The 20,250-nt window shown below is 34.3% G+C and overlaps 1 protein-coding gene across 1 annotated transcript; it reads left to right on the top strand.

Moving 5' to 3' along the window:
• The first annotated feature begins 7,543 nt into the window (after positions 1 to 7,543).
• LOC107038074 (neuromedin-K receptor) lies at positions 7,544 to 19,471 on the top strand. The gene is made up of 9 exons (XM_015256955.1): positions 7,544 to 7,652; positions 8,266 to 8,468; positions 9,326 to 9,474; positions 10,473 to 10,594; positions 15,026 to 15,243; positions 15,353 to 15,453; positions 16,917 to 17,007; positions 17,528 to 17,646; positions 19,111 to 19,471. The coding sequence occupies exons 1-9, from the start codon at positions 7,544 to 7,546 to the stop codon at positions 19,391 to 19,393; spliced, it is 1,395 nt and encodes a 464-aa protein (XP_015112441.1). The 3' UTR covers positions 19,394 to 19,471.
• The last annotated feature ends 779 nt before the right edge of the window (positions 19,472 to 20,250 follow it).

The raw sequence follows: 20,250 nt of genomic DNA, 5'->3' as shown, positions 1-20,250 counted from the left end.
AAATTTTGTTTTGGTCTTTAGATTTTCATAATAACGCATTTTCAAAAAAAGTTGAAAAAGTTGAATTTTGCAAATTATGTCACTTTTGATTTTTTTCTTTTTATTTCAGTGACGGCTCAAAATACTTGTTTTGATTATAAGAACTATTGAAAAAAATGAAACAAATCAAAAGTGACATAATTTACAAAATTCAACTTTTTCAACTTTTTTTCTCGAAAATTCGTTATTATGAGCATCTAAAGATCGAAAAAAAACGAGAAAAAAATCATATCTCCAAACTGGGCTGCCGAAAAAATCTGAAAAACATTGAGAGATAGTTTTTCAACCCTCCCAATCGTAGAAAAAATCGCCGTCAATTTCCAAAAGGGTGAGGGTCAACGGTCGACTCATTTGGCGTGGAATACCTCATATACTTGGCAAAAGCAATTTTTTTTCTCAAGAAAGTACCAAGAAATTATTCGCGAAAAATTGATTCACTTTAAGAAAAAAATCCTGAGGCTATCCTCTCAGCATTTTGCCTCTTGATAATTTCAAACGGCCCAGGACTGCAATCGCGCTCGTGGAAACCAATTCCAAGACAAAAGAATCGAGAAAATATGCACGAGACGTGAGCGAGTCGCGAATATATGTGACGAGACTGTGCAAATGACGGTGGGCGCCGGGGAAAAAGGGTTTCACCCAAGGGTGATTGGAAAAAAAATTCGCTTCGCGTCGACAATTTCATATTCCTCGGCGGTTGGCTGGAGCATTCACTCCACATATGATACAGAAAGGGAGAGGGCAAGAGGTTGAATATTGAGTGGAAAAATTGCCAGCAGTTTTCGTGTGAATGCCACTGTCATGGGAGTGACAATAACGTCAAAAACAGCTTTATTCTATATAAACTCCGAATTAATTGAGTTACAATAATACAATTCGCGTGTTATTGCACTCGGAGAGCAATAATACGCGAATTGTATTTGCGTGTTTTTTTTTTTCATTTTTGATGCAAATGTTGCACGCAAACATTAAAAAAAATTATTTAGGGTGGATTATTTGCTCGTGATGTTTGGGTGCAACATTTGCATTAAAAATGAAAAAATTTGAACTTGATGAAAAATAATCGCAAAATCAATAATGAAAAAGTCTAATTGAGTTCTACTTTTGCTCCCAATGCGTCATTTCTCTGGGTGCAGTGGGGGACTATTTCTCGTGCATGGCAACTGTTTGTGAAATCTCATTAAGATACAACTCCGCCGCGAGTGTGTTGTATATCCCCAGCAAACAAACCGTTGCCTCGCAATTTGCACACGAAAGACGCGTTTTCATTAGCGCCGAGGCATAACCGAAAAGAAGAGGTGTGTTTGCCGCCATAAACGGCGCCTCGTGACGCTACCTGATTGTCCAAAGCGAAGTAACCGAATGACAATAGAATTGAAACAAGTGGGCAGTTGGTCTTGTGTTGCCTATAGCATAGGGGAGGGCAGGGCAAAACGGACCGCAGGGCAAAACGGACCACTGACAGAAAAATTATCATTTTTGTTTTTGCTTGCTAATCGAGCAAATTCGAAGTCATTTGTGGCTTGAGGTGATTAGAAAATCCGATTAAATTGCGGCTCAATGACACTTGTTGTCTATAAACCCCTGTGAGGGTCACGATCCAAGAAACTCACTTGTAAAGTAGCTCTACCCTTATGGTAAATTCAAGGATTATTGAAAATTGCAAAAAAATTGCAGAAAACTCGATTAGATTCGGAATTCTAATTTTTTTCTCAATTTAATTATCGTTTTTTGGTTTTCCAAAGAAGAAATGTTTAAAAATCAGGATTTAACCCAGTGTGTTACGTGAAAATCAACATTTTCATTGTAATCAAAGATTAAAATCTGGATTTTTTTTGATTGGATGTGAAAAAATCAAAATTGTTTTTCTCTCTCTCTATCTCATAAAAAATAATCCACCGTTTTGCAAACAAGTCTTATTATTTATTTATAAGAGGGAAATGGTTGAAAAAATATCAATATTTTGCGAAATTTAATTTAGATAATACTGACTGGGTATGAATTTTTTCAAATTTTTTCCATGCAATTTAGTTGAAAAATTTAAAAACCGAAAATATTCAAAAGTACAGCATAGCCCGGCCGAAGGGTAGAGCTACTTCAATTCAACACATTCAGTGTTCCTGATTTGAAGGAAAGAAAAAAAAACAAAAATTACCAATTTTCTGTCACTGGTCCATTTTTGCCCTAGAGGTCCGTTTTTCCCTACCCTTCCCTATTATAATACAAAATTTTTGCAGATTTTTAAATAAATCAAAATAACGATTGTTGCTATCGACTTCATCTTCCAACTCGATCAAAAGGACATCCAAACAATTTTTTCAAGCCATGACTTAATCAATTCAGGACAACCGATTTTCGAAAAAAATCGAAAATTAAAAAAATTAATCGATTCGAAAATTAGAAAGATTAATTGATGACCATTGATAGGCCTCAGGGAAATTTTACTGCACAGGAGGATAATTTTTGTTATATACATCCATAGATATTTTTTTAGCGAACGCATCGTAAAATATCCTCCACAAACATGTATTTTTTCATTGAATTAATTTCGCCCCACGATTACCTTTCGTACATTAAAATTTGCCACGACCTAGGTAATTTTTATCCAACTTTTCTCTCCGTGTATTTACGTTACTTTTACAATGTATCCTGTCAGTCTGAATCCGGGAACTTCTCGAGAATTCTGGATATTCAGGTACTAGGAGCAGCTCAACAACCCATAGGAGAGCAGTATAAACGAATTCCGAGAGTGGGTGGAAAAAGCCCGAATTGAACTTTTCACGAACAGTCGTAAAAGCATTGGAAACAGAGAGGATAAAATAGGAAATGTGGAAACCAGCCTTTCGGTAGATGAAAGAAGCGAGACAAATGAGTTACTGCGATTGTTGTTCATCTCGAATGAGAACAAAGAAGCGAATGGAAACAGAATGACAATAAGTGTATTAATTACAGAGTCACTGTTACGGAATTTTATTCAGATACCGCGGAAAGCCGGCGAAATTGGCTCGAGTCTCGTAACTCGCGTGTCCTTACTAATAAAGAGGATTGAAGCAAACTGTTCATGAAAGCCAAACGGTAGAACACGTATGAAAAAAATTCACTAGAAAACCTTAACGAATTCACGAAAAAATTCTATTGGAATAGGGAACTTGCATGTTTTTTTATATTTTCTTTTTCTCAAATATATGCCCCCAAGAATTCATATTTGATAAGGAAACTCATGGAAAATAGTTTAATAATTATGTATTTGCTTTTAAAAATTGCATTTTTTAAACGTTCTAAAAAGGCCTGTGACGTCAACTCACCGGAGGCCGAAATTGTCGTGTGGCGCCGTCAAGCGGTTCAGTACAGCTGCTGAAATCTAGGAAAATACTCTGTACATGTATTTGGCTCCAAAATGTCGGAAAAACCGGATCGAGCGATGAAAGTTCCTTATAAATATTGTTTTGTACCAGGATGTAAAAATACAACAGTGAAAATTATACAACCACGAGTTTCGAGTCTTTGACACAGATTTAAACCCATAAAATCTGTCAATATAGTCACGTCTACCGTTGAGGTATGATGTGACAAATGATTTTCACGCCTTTTGAAAATCATTTTTCAGCACAAACTTCATTTGTCAGTGCCAATATATTTTTTTTATCTACTTTTAATCATTGTTTCAAACATAACCCCCTCAATTTGTTTTGGTTGAACATCTCGCACTTTAAGAGGCTAGAATCACTCAATAGCGCTGCTAGTAGTCGCAAGGGGAACTTGATTCCGGTGAGCTGACGTCATGACCCCAAAAAAGTTTTCAAAATTGATGCATTTTTAATCAGTTATTACAAAATATCCAGACCACCTTTCGGAAAACTTTTTACTCTGGAATGGTTCATAAACTACAATGACTCTATTCATTTTAAACTACAAGATCTAGGCGCCCGCTCTCGCGCCCGCTGATCTATTCGTTTGTTGACATGAAGAAATGGAATTCATTAAATTTAATTTTCTCATGAATACCTTATAAATATTGATAATGAATCAAAGAGAATTCGACTAATGATTGAAGTGAATAGCGAAGTAGAGGAAAAGACTCTATAAAGAATTATTCATTTTCAATTAATTATCTTCAATTTTTTAAAATAATCGGTCTCTATAAAAGGACAGAATTTATTAATTTCACCGATGATATATATACATGTGAAATATATATATTATATATATATAACGTGGAAAAAAAATTTACCACTGAAGAATTTGAAATTATGTCACTAAAGAATTTGAAAATGCCGCGTGTCTTTTTTTGTGAATAACTTCGTGTCACATATTGACCAATCAAAATTAAGGATGTGGTCAGGCAGTTTCGAGATATTTCGATATAAAACAACTTCACGTTTCTTTCATCTTTAGTAAATAGGATTCGAAAAGTGGACTCTACGCAAGTTCCCTATTTTTTAGAAATTGTGGGGATTCTACTAAAATTCTAGAGAATTCTCATTAAATTTTTGCGCAGATTCTGCTAGATATTTTATAGAGAAAGTCAATAGATTTCGATTTTTTGTTTGAATTTTTCTCCGTTTGAATTTGAATTCATGAATTTGGAATTATTTTAAATGTTCAGAATTTGTTAAATTCAGTACGTAAATTATGCAATTTACTAAAATTGTACACATTCCGGTGGAAATACCTCTGGATTATGCGGAATTTTCTGTTATCAGTCGCGTATTATCGCACAACGAATATGCTGTGCCCGGCGAAATGCTCCGATGATTAACGACCAACAAACATCCCCGTGAAATGCAAACTGACCTGAATTATCCTCCCTTGATCTATTCTATATCTAATCATGGTTGACTTTAATATTCATCTCGCACCCTCCACTATCACTGTGTTCATCGAAATTGGAACGAAAAATAACCTGTCAGCGAGAGTACTCCAGCGCACTTTGTGACAGTTTATCGTGATATATTTTTACCAGCTTTCAATCTGTTCTGTACGAAATAAAACGAGCGATGTCATTATCTCCGGGAAATTCACCACCCGGTGTCGTTAAAATTTACACAATAACGTTGTCGGGGGGGAACTCGTCACTCCCTGGAAAGAAGGCGTTCTGTCTCGTGAATCGTGTACGATGCAAAGAGCATTTTGCCTAAAATGTCACATTAGATCGGTTATTCGTTGATTTTGTCTGCTGGTTGCGAAAATTAAAGTAGCTCTACCCTTACGGCGAATTTAAAGATTATTGAAAACTGCCAGAAAATTGCAGAAAACTCGATTAGATTCGGAATTCTAATTTTTTCGCAATTTAATTATCGTTTTGGTTTTTCAAAGAAGAAATGTTTTAAAATCAGGATTGAACCCAGTGTCTTATGTGAAAATCAACATTTCCATTGCAATCAAAGATTAAAATCAGAATTTGTTTCATTAGATGTGAAAAAATCGCGATTTTTTTTGACACCTCATAAAAAATAATCCACCGTTTTCCAAACAAGTTTTATTATTTATTTATAAGAGGGGAATGTTTGAAAAAATATCAATATTTTGCGAAATTTAATTTAGATAATACTGACTGGGTATGAATTTTTTCAAATTTTTCCCATGTAATTCAGTTAAAAAATTTAAAAACTGAAAATATTCAAATGTACAGCGTAGCCCGGCCGAAGGGTAGAGCTGCTTTAAATATGATTGAAAGTCATTGCTGGATACTACAGATTCAGCTCGCATAGAAAAATATATTAAAAATATATATAATATAGGCCAATTTAATATATTCTTAGAATATATATAAGATTTATAAAATATTTATGCAACATATATAAATTTAGATTTTACACTGTTAGAAAATTACTCTTGAAATTTCCAGTGAAAAAGTTTGAAATTTTCAACAACGACAAATTTACATGAAATTTGTGCAGATTTCTTCATGGACGAATCACTTAATTTCTTTAAATTCAAGGAATTGTCGATTTTCAGGTCCATGCGGCAAAAATCTTGAAAATTTTGAGAATTCCGGCAATAACTTCTCTGAATTTTCAATCTATTGAAGATTAAATTGTACGTGATGTTCAATTTTCACGATGAGTTTGGAAATTCGAGCACTCATTGAAAAATCAATGATTGTTTAACATGAAAAACCGAATTTTTTTGAATTTTCAAGATGAATGAAAAATTTAGTGAACGTTGTCATTTGAAATTCAATAGCGAAGTTCAGTAGCAAGTCGGCCAAAAACTAATAGGAAAGTCAATAGAAATCCAACAGAATTGACAATTCTGTTGAATTTCTATTGACTTTTCTATTAGTTTTTGGCCGATTTTAAATTTCTATTTTTTTTTCATCAAGAAAATAAAACCAAAAATTATTCTATTCTATTTTCTATTTTAATTCAATTTTTTTTGTTTTATTTTCTTGATGAAGAAAAAATAGAAAATTTGAACCAAGGAGATGCTATAAAACATATCCGAATAGAATAAATTGTAAAGAAAAATCGGATTGTATTCACGTTTTTTTATGGAATATATACGTATACTTTTTCCTAGAATTATAAAAAAAATTCTCCTAGAATTCCTAGAGTTATCTGTCTGTGAAATAAATTTACTCTAGACATAAATTTATTCTGAAGATTTATTTGGACAACAGGGCTTGGTGCAAGCGCCCCTAACTGTTATCACATCCGAGATTTCCCGAAAATTCGATATATTATTACAGAATCGCTTATCAATTTCACGCATGTACGCGCATGTTTACCAGTTCGCTGGAGGAATCTTCTCCGGAGGTGTACCAACTCGATTCCGTGACATTTGATTCACGGACAAAATTTCCACGACAAAATAACCGATGATAATTTATGCATCGTCAATTTTACTACCGACCGTATCTCCACTCATCAACAAAACTTCGCATTAGAAGAAAAAAGAATTCGTGTAACTGTTCATTTTCGGAGATTGTAGGCACATGAACAAAAACTCTGATACAAATGGTTATAAATTAGATTGGATGATCCCTCGATTTTAAATATAGGCAATAGCAAATGTGACGTACCCTACATCGGCTAGCAAATTTACTTTTTTCATAATTAGTGGCATTACACAAATATCGTTATCCAGTATTACCTCGAGATTTTCCCCGACTGAAGCGCAATTCATATTTCTCCTGAGTGCAGTGGAGGCCGCGCTACAAATCTCACATCTCTCTTCGTCTCAAATACGAGAATGAAAATTCTGGTATGAAAATCTACCTCGGAAACAGGGGAAACTAACATATGGCTTCGAAAATGAGATTGAAATGCAAGGGGAGATTTTACGATTGTATTTCACCTTAACGTGATTCCCCGCTTTTCAGAGTTTTATAAAATTTTCGTTTGAGAAGTTTCGAATGAAAAGCAAAAATTACTTTATTAGCAATTTCATCTCATTATTTTCATTATTTTTATTCCCACTTGATCACTGTTAGACAACATTTCTGCGGTACAACGTTGAGTTATGAAGCCCTATAAATCAGTTTCAGGCAACTAGTCCCAGGATGAACATCTCGTGGTCATCTGAGGATGGGGACACCGAGCCAATATGGCAATCACGCATCAACTCATCTTACGAGTACAACGATAGCTTTCCCATCTACGAGGATATCGGTAGGTGATCTTCACTATAGATAACGTCATTTGATGAATATTATCCCTCCAATGTTCATTATAAAGAACATTGGAGGAATAATATTTTCAAACATTCGTTATTATGAGTATCGAGAAATCGAAAAAAAAAAATTCACTAAAAATATTCTTATAGGTAGTAAAAAATAAAAAATTTTAACGCTTAATAAATCAAAATCGGATGGATAGAACTCGAGTTAATGAAAAAAAACGGAAAAAAGCCATATCTCCGAACTGGGCTGGTGAAAAAATCGGAAAAAATTTGAGAGATAGTTTTTCAACCCCCCCAATAGTAGAAAAAATTTATGGAATAATTTAACTATCTTGTGACATGAAGCAATCATTTAGTGTGAAATAATATAATTCTAGCTGTAAAAAGTCATCGTAGAAACGTGACCCTAAATTATATGTTCCTTTGATTATTTATAATTACTTTCATTATTTAAAAAAAAATGAAAGCATAAAAATACAATGAACCACTAGCTTAAGTATGCGCGCGTTCGTTTTCTAGTGACTTGAAAGTCCCGGGTAAATACATTATCGATACTTTTCACCTCGTTTTTTGGGCTCATTTCACTGAAATGTGCTTGCACAGATGAACTCTACGATGTTCCCACTGGAATAATATTTCTCCTGAGCGTCTGCTACGGGAGCATCTCGGTGCTCGCTGTAGCGGGTAATTCCCTAGTGATGTGGATCGTCGCTACATCGAGGAGAATGCAGAGTGTTACCAACTGTTTTATCGCTAATCTGGCCCTTGCCGACATTGTCATTGGACTATTTGCTATTCCATTCCAGGTGGGTATTGTTAATTAGTAATACAGTAAACCCTGCCTGTTTAAGTTCTCACTGCCCCACCGCGCGAGGAGAATCGTTCCCCACCAGTACATTCCCTTTCACACGCGTTCTCTCTCGCACCTCTCCGGTTCCACGCGCGTGGCTTTACCCCCACCAACGGATCGCATTCTAACTGCGGCGCTCTCCCTCTTTCGTTGTCAGGAGTGGGACGCCAGCGTAAGCGCTAGTTCGGAGGATTCAAACCCCCGGAGTCAAACACTTACATTCAATTGAATAAAATACACTGCATTTTTATTTTTTTATAAAACCCTAAAAAGAATCCAAAAGTAAATAAATTTAATTTATAAAATAATTAATTACGGAATTGATTAATAATTAAGAATAATTCATTATTAATATTCATTACTGAATGGTAATAATGAATTGTTATGCATTATCATGCGTAGGTTCTTCCCTCAAGGGAGGTTTCTCCTCATTCTTCGATGAGTGCCGCTCAGGGGGTTGGAGGGTGGAATGAGAGGAAAACTGTAAAAACCCGAGAGAGTATTTTTGTTATTTTCCCATTTTTTATACAATAAATCAATTGGTGAATAGAAAACGAAGGCATTTTTAACATTAATTACACTCCAATTATTACTTCAAATGGAATTTTGATTTGTTAACCCGTGGGCCAAGGGAATAACAGCCATCAAACTTTCATTTCTAAACTTTCCCCAAACTTGATTATTTACTTTGCCACCCACGTCTCCTAATTAATGAAGTTGTAATGAGAATTACTACCACCGTGAGCCATCAGACGACGCATTAAGACGATGAGTGCCCTCAAAGTTGAACAAATATTATCACAAAAATTACAGTTCCAAGCGGCACTACTCCAACGATGGAACTTACCGTACTTCATGTGCGCCTTTTGTCCATTTGTACAAGTACTCTGTGTCAACGTTTCCGTCTTCACTCTCACGGCAATAGCGGTGGATCGTCACCGGGCTATTCTCAAGCCCTTAAGGTCAGTTTTCTTGAGAGAAATTGAATTATCTTATTTGTATATTTTTTGGGAGTGTCTATTCGCACGCTCCACGGTAAATTTTACCGTGGATTCACGGTAGATTCTCACTCACATCTTGTCTGACATCTCTGCTATGAACTCTGGTTATCAGCTCTGACAGTTCAGTTGGAAACCAGAGTTATGACAACATTGTCCTGTGGGGTCTAGGAGTCTCCCCTGGTTCAAAACCATCTTTAGAGGCCCTAGCACGCTATTTCTCGACCCGCTCTTTCATTTGAGCCCAAAAAAACATTCATATCTTGCCTGACATCTCTGCTACAAACTCGTGTCTTCAACTCGGGCTTTCAATTGAAAATTCAAAAAACATTCAAAAAGTGTTTACTAGTCTACTATCTCCATATCACTTATCAATTGATTTGATTTCTCTAGTTTATTGTCTAGATTTAATTTGAGAAGTAAAAGTTGAGGGTCCACGATCTCCCATATTTTTTCCCGACCTGTATACTTCAATCGAATCCTGTACGAGAAAATTTCATAGAAAAACCTAACGAATTCGGTAGAAAATTCTATTAAATCTTCTTTTTTCAATTCTAATCATCGCTGTATTTCACTGGAAATGTTTACTGAAAACATTTTATTTAATAAAATCAATTCAACAAATCCTAGCAAAATTCTACCAATTTTCTCTCGGAATAAATTCTATTCAGCTTTTTCCATGAAAGGAATGCACAGTAAAGCTGTAGAATTCTCCAATAAAATCGGGGGAAAATTAATGGAATTTTTAATAAAAGTTTTTCTGCGAAATTTGTATGAGGTAAAGTTCATTTCATGCAAATAAACCATTTATCTGACAATGAGTGTAAAAATTCTTTGAGTATGTTTTTTAAGTCTAGAATTAGCGATATGATAACATGTCCATGAACTTCACAAGCTCGAGCCCTTCAGCTCGAAACCTGCGGTTGAATGTTATCAAATTGAATGTTTCATGTTGATTGCAGTGCGAGACCCAGCAAACTCCGTGCAAAAATCATCATCGCTGGTATTTGGATGGTGAGTGGTGCTCTCGCTGCACCGATGGCCGCTGCCCTCCGGGTTGTGCTCGTCCCGGAGAGCTCCGCTGGTGAGCTAATTAATCTTCTCTGTAACTTGTTTATCGCTCTCTTAAAAGAGTGCTCCAATTTCTCGGGGGAAAGTTTCTATTATCTGCTCTAGGGTTGGCGTGGACTACTATCTACTCCGGGAAAAAAGATTATTCACTCGGACTCTGATGCAATTACACAGTAATATCACTTGGGGTGGCTCATTCGGTGTGAAAATTCTTACGCTTCTGAGGGGAATTTATCTACCGGGAATATCAAGTTACTTGAAATTCGAAACTTTTTACTTGAGATTGAGAGCTTTCTGGCAGGAGGGAATACGTGGAGGAAAAGGTTGGATACAAATGACCTACAAAAACGGGGGAAATTTTAGTGTACGGCAATCGTGGAGCTACATGTATTCTTTCATTGGAATGCTCAATGAAAAAAAACTTTTCCATTTTCAATCATCAAATTTGTCAATTAAATTGCGTTAAAAAAATTACATTTTGCACAGAATTATCATTTTTTTAAACATTAGTTGTTTATAAATAGATAATTAAAATTGTTTCAACTTTCGGAAATCTTACTTTTTTAGGCACGAAATCGATTACTGAAAAATTCTGATTCTCACTCACATCTTGTCTGACATCTCTGCTATAAACTCTTTAATAATTTTCGTTCAGATTTATAAAATATTTTCTAACGTTCAATATCGAGATTCAAATTCAAACCTGCAAAGTTTAAATGATAAAATTATTGTAAAGTGTACGAAAACTCAAATGAAAGCTCTAATGTTCGACTACAAAAGTAGAAAAGCATTTCACTAAAAAAAAAATTGCCAAAGTACTTAGATATGCTTAAAGAAAAGAATACATGGAAATAAAATGTGCCACGTTTCACATCAGTTGTGATTTTTGAAAACGGAATTAATTAAATCCTGCAAATACATTTCTCCACTCGCGCGAGGCAGAGAAAAACTCCAACGGAGAAAAACAATCGCCGTTTCGTCCCAATTCCTAGTTTGCATAGGGAAAAAGCACAAGAATAAAACCATGTCGATTTGCCCCATGACGTTGAATAGAAAGCTCTCATTGGCCAAAGCCCGAATGTGAAAAATAATCACCAAAAAGTCAACCCATTTCACCCCTTCGCTGCTAAATTCAAATTTATTCACTAAAAAATTCATCCATTCCCTCTCCCCAGTACAGCTCACTCTTAATCCCCAGAAATAATTCAATTGAACCTTCGAACGAGGACGTTTCGTACAAATTCTCTAACAGTAAATTGCCTTTTTCCAACGCTTCTTCGATGAAAGTCAAATAAAATTACGCTTCCGAATATTTCAGCCATAAAATCGACATTTTCCCCGAGTTGACGTAGAATATTTTCCGGGTAGAGATATGGAAAGACTCTGTACACACATTTTTGGGAAATTTCACTGGTCAAACATGACCTGGAGATTGAAATTTATACGCAGAAGAGATGGAATTGCCGGTGGAGCGCAAGACATATATTTAACGATATATTCATATACTATCAATCTTGGGACAGCCTCATACGTGGATCAATCATTCGGATACGAAGGAGAGTCCCATTGTTTTCGAGCCCTGATTCAATCTCTGAACACGAAAATTCTCAATTGTCAAGTGACTATTTCAGTGTGGGTTTGACCATTTCTTAAATATTAATTTTTTTATCAGATTGATCGATTTTTTCCCATCACCTGCGAGTGTCAAATAATTTTTATTGGATGTTTTTATAATTATTGAAACAATATTAAAATGCACACTGTTAGAAATTTGTTGATATTTCAGTCACGCGTCGTCTGAATTTTCAATGTTGAGTTGGAATTCAATTTCAAATGAAAACGTTCACTAAATTTCTTATTCATCTTGAAAATTCAAGAAAATTGGGTTATTCACGTTTTGGTTAAACGATGATTGGTTTTTCGATAAAAGCTTGGATTACCAAACTGATCGTGAAAACTGACCATCGCATACAATTTAATTTTCAGTAGATGGGAAATTCAGAGAAGTTATTCCCCGAATTTTCAAAATTTTCAAGGTTTTTCAATGCCGTATGGTCCTGAACATAGATCGGTATCAATCATTACTTTTAGTAATATTATGAGAAGTTGCACCTTATAGTAATTTAGATTTATTTATCCTAATTAAAAGTTGAAAATTAATGTAATAATTGGTAAATTAATTTCTCAATTATTGGTTGATAAAATAATTGGAATTTGAATATTTAAGTTGATGATTGGTGAAATAATACAGTATTTGAAATTTAAATTGATGGTTATTTTTAAAATAAAAAAATTGACGGGTAATATTAACAATTGACTTATTTCAAATTCAACTGTAATTCAACATTTCGATTATGCCGATGTCTGCATAATCAATAATAATCAATTACTTGAATATTCTAGAAATTAACTAATTCGTCAATGAAGAATTCTACAGAAATTTCATGGAACTTTGTCGTTGTTCAAAATTTCAAGTGTTTTCACTTGAAATTTCAACAATGATTTTCTAACGGTGCATCAGAGACATGGCAGGCTTGCCATGGTGGATAGAATTTACTCCGAAACTCTGAATTTCTTGTATCATTTTTTCAAATAACTTTTTTATAAAATCTCTAAAAAGTCTGGAACATACACATGTTTTCCAGCAAGATTTGATTTCTCACCACTATTATTTTTTTAAATACCCCATTATTTTTATCGGAAATATGACAACTTGAGTCTATTATAGCTGAAAGGATTACAAAACCATCCACATTTCACTATTTTTTTTCTTGAGGCCGAGACCTAGGAAAAAAATACGGAAAAATTCCCAATGACGCAGCGAACTCAGATATTTCTCCCCTTCAATTTTCTTCATTATTTTGACTTTTCACACGAAACCCCTTAAGGCACTATCATCGTGACTTTCTATTTTTCTTCAAAGGTGTCGAATACTCTTTTGTATTCTCCGACTTCGAGCATTTTCCACGAGGGGAGATTGCATGTGACACGCGGAGAATTGAGACATAAAAAACTGGGAGTATTTTATGACACCCGGGGGGAATGTAAAATAGAGGAATATCCGTACAATTGCGAAAAGTGAAAGAGATGTAGTTGTCGAAACGAAAAAGCTGACGTAGTATTTTACAGCATCATATGAATCTGTCTTCGAAATTTATGGGGGTCTGAGCTTTTGGGAGAATGGGATATGTCTATTTCATCTCAAGGTCAATGAAATTGCTTCGACTCCAGGAATAGATCCAAGAATTTAGCTCTATTTGAGGAGTACAGGCAGATGCTCATCAGACCTGATTGAACGGATGATTTCTTTTTTTTCGCTTCAGTAAGGATATTTCCTATACTTTTTTGCGACGAAATAATTGAAATCAATTGGTCAGCCAAGGAGATCTGAACATTTTGAAATTATCATTCTTCAATCATAAATAATAAATCATAAATCATTTGTATAAAAGAAATAATTTGCATAGATTTACTTCGAAATTGAATATTCACATTCGAAAAAAATTCATAGAATAACTCAGCAAATCCACTGGAAAATTTCATTTCTTCTCAATTAAATTTCTAGACAAATCATTCTAATGATCAATTGAAACCATCTGCGCTTTTTTGCAATAGAAATGTTCAATAGAGAATATTCACACACAAAATCAATAGAATTTTTTATTGCTGTACAATTTATTGTATTGACTCATTTTCAATAGCATTTTTCGCTGCAAATTAATTATTTTTTCTCAATGGAATGACAAGAAAAAAAGGATACAAATTACAATAACTTCCCTGCCCGGCAAGTTAAAAAACTTGAAAAATTCATGTCGAGGAATTTCTACGGAAAAAGTTTCAATAAGAAAAGTTCCATCGAAAGATGTCATTCAATATTTTCAAAAGAATTTCAATTAAGGCCCGGGTGTACTATCTTCCAAATGTTATCGGGATTTTTTTATCTTTCGTAATCCAAAATTGTCAATTGAGTGGTACATCATGTAGAAATTCCCAAAAATTATGATAGAATGATAAAAAAATTGATTGTCAATTGAGTGGTACATCATGTAGAAATTCCCAAAAATTATGATAGAATGATAAAAAAATTGAACTTATTCTGAATATAAATTAAAAATGCTCTTTGAAAAAATTAAGAATTTATTCTACTTTTTTTGATTATTCATTCATAATTTTTCAAAACTTCTGCATGATGCAGGACTTAATTGACAATTTCAGATGACGAAAGATGAAAAAAAAACATCGAGACAACGTTCAAAAGATAGTACACCCGGGCCTTTTAAATTCCAATAAAAATTTCTTCGTGCGGTATAACTGAAAATAAATAATCGAACAAGAAAAAAATTCGGGAAATATCCGCATTTGGCAAAAATACTGTCTACATAAACAACAAAAAACGATAATCCTGTCACAATAATGCAAAAACTATCAATTCCCTCTGAACCAGGCGGTCGTTTTCACTTGAAGCCATTCTGTCAGAACGTAAATATGTCAGAGAGATCAATGCTGACGTATCGTGCACTCCTCGGTTTCCTCCAGTATTTAACGCCGCTGACTATAATCTCCTGTGTTTACGCGCGAATGGCATTAAAACTCTGGGGAAGCAGAGCACCAGGCAATGCCCAAGACTCTCGAGACGCTAATCTCATGAAAAATAAAAAGAAGGTGGGTAAAAAATCTAAAATTAAACTCTCTCAATATTGACGTGACCTCTCCTTCATGTCCCAGGGGATTTTATTACCTAACTTTTATCATGTACTATTCTAATCTCCAGGTAATTAAAATGCTGGTCATAGTAGTTGCATTGTTCGCGGTCTGCTGGCTACCTCTGCAGACGTACAACGTGCTTCAGTACACTTACGCACAGATTAATGAGTATGTTGATCAATTTTTCATTAGGCTATTGACAATTTTGCGTGGGGGAAAACTGGATCCCTTGGATAGCCAATAGTAATTAAAACCCAGATAGTAATTCAGTAGCGAAGTGATCAAACGGTTTAAATCAATTTAGTCTTTAGTCGAGTTTTCCAGAAATATTTCCGAATTTCAGGGAGATAGCGCAATTTTCATAATAACCTTTTTTGTAGAGCGAATTTAGTGCTACTAAAAAGGTTATGAGAAGAATTTCGCTATCTCCCTTAGATTTCGAGATATTCATTGAAAACTGGCCAATAGCCAAAATCGACTTAACCGTTTGACCACTTCGCTACTGAATTAATTCGCTAGAAAATTCTTGGCTGATTGTGTTGAAAAATTCCATAGCTCATCTGCTCGTTTTTTTTAAATGAAAATGCTTGATGGAAAATATTATAGACTAAAAATGATTCGAATTCCTTTTTTGGCTTAATCACTATTAAAGAGTAAATATTTTTCATTACGTTATGAATGAATATTCAGAAATTCACCTCTTTTAAATACCATATCAACGAGTAATAATAGAAAATGAAAATAATGAAAAATAATAAATAATAACAAATTATTATTTATTTAATCACGAATTTAACTTGAATATTTCAGAGTAATCATTCAATCAATAAGGAAAATCGTAATATTTCTATTCCTTGTGACGAAAGTCATCGTATTTTTTAATTTTCCATTATCCACTAGTATTACAATGAATAATTGAAATTAATATTTCCTGTTCAACATTTTCCATTGATATGATAATGAAAATTAATTTTATACCATTATTGATTGAAAAATTATTTGTTTCATTTTTTATTTTCATTTCTCCTCAGTATCGCAATGAAAAATACATTTAGTGTTATTATTCATTACAAAAAATTCCTAATTCAATTTTTTTATTAACCCTTGATATGAATGTAATGAATTATTAATAATGGAAAAAATTCTCGAATTTTCCATTTTTTTTTGTTTCATTCCTTGGAAATATTACGTATGGAAAAATTCCATAGGAAAATTTTATTCCATAGAGGAATATCTATAGAAATTCAATTGAATAAATTGCATGAAAAATAGAATTCTATTGATTTCCATGATTTTATAAATAAATATGTTTTTTACTCATTCCAAAAAAGTCGAATAAAATAAGAAAAAAATAACTAAAAATAATTAATCTTACTGATATTATCAACAATAATTTGCATATTTCTCAATTACGAAAACAATTCGTATAATAAAATAAAGTAATTTCAAAGAATTTCGATCAATTATTTAAAATAATAATGCAGTTAAGCCGGCAAAAGGAGCACTAGAAATAGAAAAATTATTGAATTTCACTGTTTAGATCTCGAATTATTGATGATTCGCGACGGTCCATTTTACCCCTCCCACTGACGGTGTAATTTCGAATACAAGTCTCTCACCTCCTGTTCCAGGTACAGGTACATTAACATTATATGGTTCTGCTGCGACTGGCTAGCCATGTCGAACAGTTGCTACAATCCATTCATCTATGGAATTTACAACGTGAGTTGACTTTGATATATTAATTATACAATACGATAACTCGAGTTCGAGATTTATTGGGGCTGCACTCACGAGGGAAATTAGTTGATGATGAATGGGTTCATCCGGACGGAAAAATGAATCTTCATTTGATTAATTATCACAGTTGATCAATTAATTAACGCTCAATTGGATTGCAAGCTAAAGTTTGAGGAACAAAAATTCAAAGTTATCCTTCGGCGAAAAAATTATAATTTTTATGGATTACATAAAAGCTCGCATTTCCCCAAACGACCGCAGTTATGTGTCCTACAGAGTGCCTCACGTGCTTCAAATATTTCTGAAAAACAACTTTATAGGAATATCCCATGTTCGCATAAAAGTCAGAGACATTTACGATCTTCATACTGCAGATAGGGGCCTCGGAATTACCTTGTTCACGACGAAAAAGTAAAATGAGAGGGGAAAAAAACTGTAATCACTGAATTCTAGGTATCCCACCACGCATTATTTTACCCCTTTGTTTTATTTCCGGATTCAGGAGAAATTTAAGAGGGAATTTCAACAGCGGTGCCCATTTAGATCCAGAAAATGGTCCGCCAGTCCTCCCACCGAGAGCCTGGATATGGATAAAACGCAGACAACGAGGGCGTCGTTTAGGTACATTCTCAGGTGCTTTTTTTCATTCATTAACTAGTATTGTTGAGTAGAGGAATAAATGCGTGTGGCTTTTATTGTGTCAAAATGGATAATAAAAAATGTAGTATGTTCCCTGAGAAATTATATTGAAGTTGTGTGTGAATTTTTTAATGAAAACCTTCACTAGATTTGAGTAGATTTAACTATTGTCCATTTTTGATGAATATCTCGAAATCTAAGGGAGATGGCAAAATTTTTGTTAGAACCTTTTTTGTAGCCCTCAATTCGGCGTACAAAAAAGGTCCTTACGAAAATTGCGCTATCTGCCTTAGATTCGGAGATATTCCTCGAAAACGCAGCTGACGACCATTTTCAATCATTAAATTCGTCGATTAAATTTTGTTCAAAAAATTTGAAAAAAATCGGGAATATTCAGCGGCATTCAAATAACATTTTGCACAGAATTATTATTTTTTTAAACATTCGTTAGTTATGAATGAATACTTGAAATTGTTTAAACTTTCGGAAACTTAATTTTTTCAGGCATAAAATCGATTTCTGGTAAAATTCTGAATATGAATAAATTTGATAGCGGATATAAAAATCCGTTTGGCCTACGCCTTGTGTGTTAGAACCCCGGATTTCAGTATTTATCTCTTAAACTATGTAGTACACTGAGAGAAAAACAAACACGTTCTCAAATAAGTCTTGTTTGGGCCAACAAAATCGCTAGTTGAAAATTGCCAAAAAGGAATTTGTTTGGTTCGAATTTGAAAGTCTCAAACATGAATAATTGTTCTGCTTTCGACAGCAACGAAATATTTGGCTCAAGAGGCGAATAATTCACACCAGACGGTGCCTTTTCAGGATGAAAATATCTCATATAGAGGAAAATTTATCAACAAATATTTTATCCCTAAGTTACAAAATTGCTATCATATCATCATTATTGTTTCATTTAGGGGTTCATTTCTTGTCTGTGATTATTAGACAGCCAAAACGAAAAACTACTATCCCTTGTTCCGCATAAAACAAAGATTTTTCGGGAGCAAAATACGTATGGGAGTATCGAATAACGAAGGAGTAGTGCTAGAAATGACATTTCTTGCGTGTACAGAGAACGCAATTTTTTTTCAACTACTAAATTTATTTTTGCGATAAAAATTTTTCATTCCAGCGCACTCTCTGCATGTTTGGCACAAAAAAATCCTTTTTTGATAATTTTCAAAAAACTATTTTCTTGGCGCAAGTAAGACTTGTTCGTGAACTTTATCATTTTCCTCTCAGTGTATAAGTGACATATATTTCTGTACACATTTTTTCCATGTGGGCAATCTAGGGTTAAACCCTTCATCGCTTCGCTACTGAGTTTTCGTCTCCAAATACCAATATATAAACCCTTCATTCGTACATCCACTAATAGTCATCAACACTATAAATGAAAATTGAAAAATTATGAAATAATCCCTAAACCCTTCTGTTCAGATACGACTGGCGCAGGCCAACATCCGGCTACCAGTCCAGCAGTTCGTTCTACCGTGGGGTCTCCCTTCGCGATCCCTCCCGAGTCTCCATCAACAGTTTCGACAATGACTCACGGTCACTGAAATCCGGCTGCTGCATCCGCAACGGCAACAATAATCGCACCAGCACGCACAGATCAACGAACAGGAACAATGATATTAACACCGCTGAATTATATGTTTTCTCATCTGGTCGGCATAAACATACCCGCGATCTTGGTGAACACCAGGAATTGTGTCTGTGATGAAATTAAATCCACGTGTAATGGTCAACACTGAACACGAGACAGGGTGGACCGAATTTACGGATTGCAAATCAGTAGTGAAGCGGTAAACCGGGTTAAGTCGATTTTGACTTTTGATCAGTTTTTGATGAATATCTCAGAACTTAAGAGAGATAGCAAAATTTTTCTCATAACCTTTTTTGTAGAACCAATTAAGGGCTATAAAAAGGTCATAACAAAAATTTTACTATCTCTTTTAGATTCCGAGATATTCGTCAAAAACTGGCCAATGGTCAAAATCGACTTAACCCGGTTTACCGCTTCGCTACTGAAATGTATTTCTGGTCGTGTTTTTGTTGGCGCTCATCATCTTCTGTTCGATGTTTTGGAAATCATTTCAGAGGTAGCCATACTCATAAATTAGAATTGCAGTTAAGGCCCGGGTGTACTATCTTTCGAACGTTATCTCGATATTTTTCTTCACCTTTCGTCATCTGAAATTGTCAATTAAGTCCTCCATCATGTAGAAGTTTTGAAAAATTATGAATAAATAATTTTTAAAAAAATAGAAGAAATTCTTAATTTTTTCAAAGAGCATTTTTAATTTGGATTCAGAATAAGTTGAATAACAAGAAATTGAAAAATTATCTGATTTACGGTGACAAATGGCGGCCTGTCACCCAATATCATGCAGGGGGTAGACTGATTTCGTAAATCTTTTCCCACACTGCACAGATATATTTATTACGGAAAAGGCTCTTTGAAGAAAGTTGTAATATTTTGGAGAATTTTTTAATCACACTTTTATCACATAAAAATGGCAGATGACTACATACCACTGTTTTGAAAATTGAGATAACTAGCTGTCACTCCCATGA

The sequence above is a fragment of the Diachasma alloeum genome, unplaced genomic scaffold (assembly GCF_001412515.2).
Source record: "Diachasma alloeum isolate Michigan unplaced genomic scaffold, Dall2.0 Dall_scaffold_00277, whole genome shotgun sequence".
NCBI lineage: Eukaryota > Metazoa > Arthropoda > Insecta > Hymenoptera > Braconidae > Diachasma > Diachasma alloeum.
Note: the sequence above shows the minus strand (reverse complement) of the source record. Positions and strands in the feature narration are given on the sequence as shown.